General features: G+C 32.2%; 1 protein-coding gene across 1 annotated transcript; it reads right to left on the reverse strand.

Moving 5' to 3' along the window:
• Nucleotides 1–5,278: 5,278 nt before the first annotated feature.
• On the reverse strand, nucleotides 5,279–8,550 carry LOC112509891 (NAC domain-containing protein 7-like). Its single transcript, XM_025115088.1, has 4 exons — nucleotides 8,325–8,550; nucleotides 6,561–6,753; nucleotides 6,028–6,302; nucleotides 5,279–5,944 (listed from the first exon to the last, which is right to left on the reverse strand). The coding sequence occupies exons 2-4, from the start codon at nucleotides 6,718–6,720 to the stop codon at nucleotides 5,279–5,281; spliced, it is 1,101 nt and encodes a 366-aa protein (XP_024970856.1). The 5' UTR covers nucleotides 6,721–6,753; nucleotides 8,325–8,550.
• Between the last annotated feature and the right edge of the window lie 335 nt (nucleotides 8,551–8,885).

Consider the following 8,885-nt stretch of genomic DNA (forward strand, 5'->3'; position numbering starts at 1 on the left):
CAATCATTACACATGTTGGGTCTTCCCACACTAGCTTCCATTTTGACTCCCCCACCAATTTTGACTTTGACTTATATATATATATCTCTATATATGTTCCAAATATACATGTTCATTCACTCTGAATATGGTCCACTCCCGTTCCGTCACAAAAACTGCCCGACCGTCGCTTACGGCTGCATGATCCATCAGCTCTACTTCTTCCGGCTTCATCTTGATCTTTGTTCGTTGCTCGATGTACGTTCTAATTTACTGTCGATAAAGTACTGTTGATCTCTTTGAAGTTTCTTATGCATGCAGTACATTGGTTTGTTGCTAGAAATTTGATCTTAACTAGGTTTGATCACCAATACATAGCATGCATGGTTTAATTGTGTGTACACTACTTAAAAACAGCTCGTTAGCGACGATTTCCATTGTCGCTAATGCGATTTGCCACTATGCCAAGTGCTACTTGAAAGCTGGTTATTAGCGACAACTATCGGTGTCACTTAACGTCTTCTTACCTAAGAGTTTTTCTCTTTATTATGAATGAAGGAAGTTGCAATTGCTAAATGCTGGCATGAGTTTCGCCATTGGTCGGAAACCTTAGCTTGCTTGTATGCATGCTACCTAAAAAGCTTACTAGCTAGTGTACGTAGTTCAGGACTAGAAACACTTGGGGGTTGTTTGTTTACCTCTTAATAGTTTCATTAAGAAACAATATTTGAATCATTAAGAGGCGAATCTTGCTTGACAAAAAAACGTCTGCCTCTTAATGGTTTTAAAATTCTCTGAATGATTTTTTGTATCCTAAGCCTCCATTAACCATTAAGCGTCCCGATTTCATTGTAAACAATTACCAAATAATTATATTTCATTTTGCACTATATCATGAAAGTCTTTTAATCATTCTACACCAAACCATTCAGCAACTGCAACACAACCCCTTAATAAGTTATGGCATGCAAGGTTGAAATATGAGATTCATCGTGAGATTTTAAATGTCCTATTAACCCGATTACAAAATGGCCCTTTGAGTTCAACAACAACAATGCAAGCTCATGTACACACCATTTGAAAACTTGTGTTATACAACCTATCATTCCTAGCTACCTAAGGGTCTTTTATCTCGTATCCGATAACCTGTTTTTCTAAAGTCAAAAGTTCCAACTTCATCAAAAGCGATGCATTACATGAGTTTCATTTGTCATATATAAATATTATATACTTAAAAAACAACCTTGAGCTTGGCTCTAGAGGTCAAAAGTGCTAGGAGGTCTCAGGTTCAAATCTATGGAGGAATAAAAATCTCCTTGTGGCCATAGAGGTTCAAATGGGGTGACTCCGGATTATCTGCAAAGTAGATGGTCGTCCTGAGATTAGTCGGCTCGCATAACGTGTTGCATATCCAGGTTAATAAAAAACAAAACAACGATAATTCTTTTGAGGTTTGCGACATGATGTATGATCGTGGTCGCAATAAGTGGTTGGTCATTTATAATGTTATATAAATTCTTGTTTTCTTCTCATGGGCTCCAAATTAATTGTATTGAATTTTGTTTTAGTTTTTACTTTAACGGACCTATTTTAAAAAAAATTCTTTAAAAAATATATATAATATTTATATAGTGGAAATGTAACAAACAAACTCTCATATCATGTTTCTCTTTGATGAAGTTTGAATTCCTAACTTCTTAGAACATCTGCAGCAGCTTCTCTAAAATAAAGAAAATGTAGATTTTGAGAGTATATTTTGTGCTAATAGCTTCCCTAAAAGTACTATCTTTAAAATGGAGAAAGTACGAGAGAAAATTGTTTTTTCTCCAAATATATAGATCATCCCAAAAATGATTATCATGTAAAGTATTAATCGGAAACTTGGAAAATAAATATTTAGAGAAATAAATAATATCTTAATATTATAATTAATGTTGAATTCTTCAAAATGAGAATCTTTTGAAAATGAATGTAATTTTTTTTTGAAGATTTTGACTTTTGATTCTCCATTTTAAAGAATTTTTTTAGGAATATGTTGGAGATGTTTCTAAAAGACCAAAACTTCCGATACTGCTAAATCAAAAGTCCTTTGACGTCTTTGAAAAAAACTTCTGAAAAAATAAAATTTTAACTTCTTTCAATAATGCTTTTTTGTTTATAGGTTAAATGTATAAGCGTTGCATTACGTTTTCTTACTTGCAGCAAAGGCAACATGCATTCTGTTTTAATTAGACTAGAAGGATACTCGTGCAATGCATCAAGACGCATTTAGATTGCCTGAAATCAGAGTTTTTTTTAAAGTAGAATTTATAAAATATGAAATACAAAATTAACCCACTAATATATTACAAGAACTATATTTAAATTATTAATATTAATATTTAAATAAACCATATAAGAATTTATTTACAACTATCTGAGTTATTTCCGTTTAGCTATTTTTTTTATTTTAACGCGTTGACTTGTCAAAGATATTTATAAATAAAATCAACTCATTTTTAGTTAAATGGGTCATAATTGATAGTTCCATTCACAATCACATTTATGATTCATAATGGACAATCGAGAATATTTATCACAGAGATATTCATTATAAATAATTCGTAATATATAGGTTGTTTTTCATTTTTAATGTATTTATTATTTTTATTTGATACGATAAATAAACTAATTTGTAAGAAAATGAGAAAAAATATATGTTAAATAATTCATTAATCAGAAAATATTGTAAATAAAAAATGAAAAATAATTTAGAAATTAGAATAACTACAATATTTTGAATTGAATAATTAAATCTTTGAAAATCTCATGATATCTTTTAATATTTATTTTTTAATTTTAATTAGTTCATAACTTTTTATGAAGTTATATATTTTTTAGATAGACTTTTGATAAAAAAAATTATAACTTTTTGTTAAATATCACATGATATCCCATTCAATTCATTATATTTTTATTATTTTTAGATCTATATTTGAATCACATGTGATTAGTTTCATTTTGACATATGATTCACTATGTGAATTTTTGTACGTATCACATATGATAATATATGTCTGAATATAAAGTGATGTATTATCATACGCGATAATATTTACATCACCAAAACAATTGTAAATGTAAATATATGTATATATATAATCACATATGAGTTGATTGTGGATGTAACATGTGATATTTGATGAAAATTATGATTTTTTTTATATCAAAAGTGTATCTAAAAAAACGTGAGAACACTTTTATCAAATGTGACCTAGGTCACCCGTATCTTTGGTGTAAATGACTATTCTTAAATCATCTCTAACTCAACACTAAAATACAAAAATAAATGTATTTTCATCTCTAACCTAACATTAAAATCCTAAAAAATGGAGGTAAAAAATGTTTGCCTTTATATTTAGAGGTCAATAAAGTAAGCTTCTATGAATGTATATTAATATAATATTGAGTTTCTATAATTATATATATGTGTGCGTGTGAGATTAAAAGTTTAATATATTAAGATGTTTATTATTATTATAATATTAAAGACGGTTTTTAGTGTTTTTTAAATGTGTGGTTGGAGTTGATTTTGTAGTGTTTAGTGTTTGGATTGGAAATATCCTTGCATTTTCTTAAAATAAATGTGTACTTGTTTGAATCCATACATATATATATATATATATAGAGAGAGAGAGAGAGAGAGAGAAGTGAGTTATTATGCAACCTTTTACATTTGTACAACTCAATCTCAACCGTCCATTTAATTTGATGTGATTTTATAAAAGTCTTGATTATTTTCTAATATAATATATTGATCATAATTAATGAACCATATATAGTTATCTTCCATAAATATTCAAATCATAATAAATGAACTCTCATCATTTCCATAATATCTCAATTGATTGGGTTGCATTGATTGTACAAATACGACGAGTTGTATTTGAAACAAATTATATATATATATATATATATATATATATATATTACATTATTAGAAGAGAAGAAAGCTTTGTTAAGATAAACTATCGTATTTGACTTTTGATACTAAATTAAGAAATATCACTCATTCACTCTTGTAATTATGTATTGTAAGAAATAACTTTTGTATATATTTTGGAAATGTAAATGATAAAAAACTGATTTTGCAATTAGTGTGGAATATAGTTTTACGAATTTATAATGGTTTCTAAAGAGTAAAATCAAATAATGATTGGAACCCCATCAAGTAACATTTGCATTATTATTAGTTTTAGAAGATTACTTTTTGAAGAAGGCAACGCCAAAATGGTTAAAAAGATATTTGATAATTTCGCTATCCCTTCGAAGGAAAGTTGTGTTTGCATCATCATCAAGCATGCTCTCTCTCTCTCTCTCCATCAAACCCTATCTTTCTGTTCGTGTGTGGAGGCAAACTTTGGTTATAAGCATACTACATCTCCTTTTGTATAGCATGAAAATAGAAATCTATAACCGTATTCTTATGTCTAACCTTGCTACAATCTTTCTAAACATAGAAACCCTAGCTGCTATATCAAACTCACTTCAATATATATGCACTTCATTCTCTCTTTTGTTCTTGCCTTCACTTACCTTACAAGTTTCTTCGTCCCCTAAGGGGTTGGCTAGCTGATATTCACGTTCTGTAGCTCACTAGCTAATAGTACGTACTATTTGTGTAAGAGTCCAGCTATGCATGCATGGGAAAGCTGGTATTCCCATATATTTATCTCTAAATGGCTTTTGGGTATGATCGATTCATGGGTTCTTATACTAAGGTTTCATCGTTTGGTATTAGGGACTCAACTTTTGAATCGCTCGAATATGATTTACCGAACCATTCTTCAAAAGAATTGAAAAGCAACAGGATGATATGTGTATGAAACCTCAGGATCGAACAAAATTCTCAAAAAGTTCAATGCTTTAATAATGAAATGAACAACAATAGAAAAGCATAAACAGTGGCTTACGGCTGTCAGATTACAGGCATTTTAATAAATCCCATTACACATATAACAGATGATGCTGTGATGCCAAGTAGTACCACGACACACAGCAAGACCTCCATACCTACAATCCTATTCCTTAAACCATCCCTTGATTGTTTTAGACTTCACTTATGATGTATAATACCATTAATCATGAACTTAATTGACACTAATTAATTAAGTGGCATATATATATAGTCTAACCAGGTATAAGTGTTAATAAGTTTACATGTATATATAGCACTTTAGATCTTTATTATGTACAGTAACAATTGAAATATGCTTCTATATTTGCAATTAATAACCTTGAAAACCGCCCAGATTTTTCTTCATTTCCACAGATCTATGTGACAAGTGGAGATGGAATTTGAGGCATCTTCTGGCACCGTGGACCTCTCATGTTCTTGCTTGTTCAGATGTGTAATGAGCTCAGAATTTGATGTATCATGATCGTCATGCGAGTGGAAGATGGGACTGTTGTCTTCAATATTTGCGTAATGGTTTTCTTTAGTTGAAACATCACCGTGGCTAAGTAACTGTGATGCGACAAACTTGTCAAGAACTCGCCAATCTGTCACTTGGTTATTGACATTTTGATCTTGATTTTGATGAATGTTGTTGTTGTTCTGGTCTTGTGTGAGTAAGGATGGCTGATAGTTGATACTTCCAGCTTGGTTTATGTTAATTCCATAAATGGGCATGGTAGAATTACAGGTGGGGAGCAGTTTTGGACTCTCTAAAAGAGGGAGTTGAAGGAAGTGATCTGGGGTAATCTGGTAATTTTGCAGCTGATCTAGTTCTTTCTTGCAAGAACCATAAGGGTATTGATAGTTATAGTTAGCCAAGTGCGAGTAAGAGTTGTTTTGATTTGGTGAGTCAATGTCTGGCATGAATGAGACTTGATCATCATACCAAATTGGTGATTCATGCTCACTTGCTCTCCTCATTGTGGGTAGTCTTTTCTTGAACACCCTACATACCACCCATCCTTCTTCCTATTTCCAAATCAAGAAAATTTATTAAATAGAAAATTACATCTTATCAACAAAATTCGAAAAAGGAAGTCTTAATTACTCACCTGAGTTGTGGTTCCATTTTCATCCGATTCAAGGCGATACTCGTGCATTATCCAGTCTGATTTTTGTCCATTGGGAGCACGGCCTTTATAAAAGACCAATGTCTTTCTCATCCCAACCAGGTCGTTCTTCGAGTAAATCGCCTTATCCCTTCCTGTAGCCTTCCAGAATCCTGCTGTTGTAGCTCTATTGGTTCGAGTCCCTGTTGGGTATTTCTTATCTTTATGACTAAAGAAGTACCATTCGTTTTGCTCTTCGGTACCTAGCCTGCATAGCTCTATTTAAACTTATGAATTAGCATCATGAAGCTGGAGTCCAATTCATTAATCTAGCTATGGTTTTGCACATAATTCTGATGCTAAGAATGAATGTACTATAGTTGCAATGTAACTTTATACCCTAGAAAACCATAATCACTTCCAAGTCTGAGTTATCTGCATATATTATATCTTCTCGCCTTCTAGCAAATTTGCGAGAATCCTTCCTATATATGTGTGTGTGTGTTTGGTTAAATGACATCGGTTGTAGGTATTACCTTGAAGATCCCATGGCTCGATTTTGTAAAGATCGATATCTCTGATGACATCTAGGTCAATCCTCCTTGAGTTGATCTTTTTCCTAAGGTAGTAATCGACAAGTTCTTCATCAGTGGGATGGAACCGAAAGCCAGGAGGTACATGTGAAAAAGTGTCCATATCTCCTCTTACAGATCAAACCTACAATCCAATCTGCTTCAGTAGATCAGTTTAGTTAGATCAAACCAAATTTACAGTAGACAAAGACACCATATTCAATTAATCTGATCACAATGTAAAATTGAGATTCATGTATCTAACTGATGATGGATGTATCCCACTAAATTAATTGAAAAATGATTATCGTTTATCATTTCTGCTGTCAAGTGGTTTCGACTGTTGACATAATGTAATGATCACTGTTTTCTTAGTATCTGTAATAGAAAGGGATTGAGTGGTTGTTCTTCAAACAACAAGCATTTGAAACTTCAGGTGTAGCCAAATTGAACCAGTGAATTTGCAGGCTCAGTTATTTAATCAAATCTTTTTGTTCATTAATTAATTAATTAATTAGTTAAATGCATGTTGAAACATGGCTATAAACACAAGAAAATATAAAGCAGAAACAACAGAAAGTACTTAGTAGTATGGTGCAATGGTGTCATAACTAGTTCCAACCACCGTACTGATCAGTAAGTGGAAAGAGAAGAAGATGATCAAGAGCATAAGATGACAATTAATTTTCAAGATAACTGAGGGTAGATGCATATTGTTTATATTCAAGACATCGATCAATACCCATTAGTTGAAGTTCATGATCGATCCCTATGGAACTCCGAATCTGAAGCTAGATCGATTAACGATGACATGATCTCTTTGTTCAGAAGTACCAATCTTGAGCAAGAAGTAAAGACATAGTTTCTGGAATCCAATTTCTCTCGAGATCTCTCATGAATGCAAATAACAACAAGAAGCTAAGAAGAAACTAAATGAAAATAGGGTTTTTGAAATGAAAACATATACAATAAAGGAATGAATAAGCCAAAGAAACACGTCTATGTAGTTTTCGGTTGTAGATTATACGACTTATGCATGGTAATCTATTAATGAAACAATGTGCAAATCATCATGAAAACAAGGCAAGAAACTGATCACGTTGATTCCTTTGCGGTATCCTATATATCCTAAAGAATGAAGTGCAAATAGAAGAAGTAAGAAACTGATTACATTGATTCGTTCATTCTACATAAAGAAATTGTATTTGGTATATACCACCAGTTATCGTTCATTACAACATATAGCTTATACCGCTGTCATGGATGATCACATACAAACGATTCAAGAGATCAACAAGAAAAGTGATAAATCATGACCCATATAAATTAATTCTGAAGCATATATGTCCAATTATTGATGGATTCCATGAGTTCTTTCAATGATCCTAAGAAAACTGCCCAACTCATTGATCCAATGAATTGATATAAAAAGAAAAGAAAGTAAAGAAGAAATGGATATAGCATGCGATTGATCATGGTAACATGCAATTGGGGATGTAATAATTAATGAAAACTCATAATTCTAGCAGACACACACACTCACACACACACAAAGGTGGCACTAATTTGTGTTTGTATACTTTTTCACACTGTAGTAACATCAATACGGGATTATACCTTGCTCAAATACACATGAATGGGCATGCTGTTAGATCAATCATTGTGCTATTAACATATACATCATAAAATGAATTAAAAACCCATGCTTTTAATGAAGTAAATTCATACCAATATATACTGTTCTTGAAAAGTAATTAATCGTCCGTCCTTTGATTCAAGAAACAAAGCTTCTAATAAGATACAGATACAGATACAGATAGAGAGTGTTATATATTAATATGGAAGTGGGTAGCAAAAGATCTGATCAGGAGTGGTTCAGATATGACTCCAGACATGCAGGAGGAAACTGGGGATGAATCAAAGACAAGAAGATTAAGGTTGTCTGATCTTGGAAATTGAACCCGATGCAAAGCATTAGATTCAACCGGAAGAAACTAAAAAGGGAAAAGATCAAGAGGGTCCAATGGCTGAATGGCATAGAAATAGGGTTATATAGGACAAAACCAACAAGAAGATGAGAGAGAAACATAAACCCTAATGATGGAAGATGATGGCATATGGGTAATTAAGGAGAGAGAGAGAGAGAGAGAGAGAGAGAGAGAGAGAGAGAGATGGTGTTTGTTAGTATGATAAAGTGTAAGTTGTCTGTGTCTTTCGCTGTCGGGATAGGGCTAAATTGGTGGGGAAGATTTTTGGCGCTAAATTTATATGCCACACCCACCCGCTACT

The sequence above is a fragment of the Cynara cardunculus genome (assembly GCF_001531365.2).
Source record: "Cynara cardunculus var. scolymus isolate 2C chromosome LG 3, CcrdV1, whole genome shotgun sequence".
Lineage (NCBI taxonomy): Eukaryota > Viridiplantae > Streptophyta > Magnoliopsida > Asterales > Asteraceae > Cynara > Cynara cardunculus.

Bases quoted from the DNA above. Each gene is read 5' to 3' on its own strand.
- LOC112509891 (XM_025115088.1), bottom strand. From the start codon at position 6,720: ATGGACACTTTTTCACATGTACCTCCTGGCTTTCGGTTCCATCCCACT. The intron at 6,303-6,560 runs GTAATACCTACA...AAGTTTAAATAG, and splicing joins CGAGCCATGGGATCTTCAAG to AGCTATGCAGGCTAGGTACC. The intron at 5,945-6,027 runs GTGAGTAATTAA...ATTTGGAAATAG, and splicing joins AAAATGGAACCACAACTCAG to GAAGAAGGATGGGTGGTATG.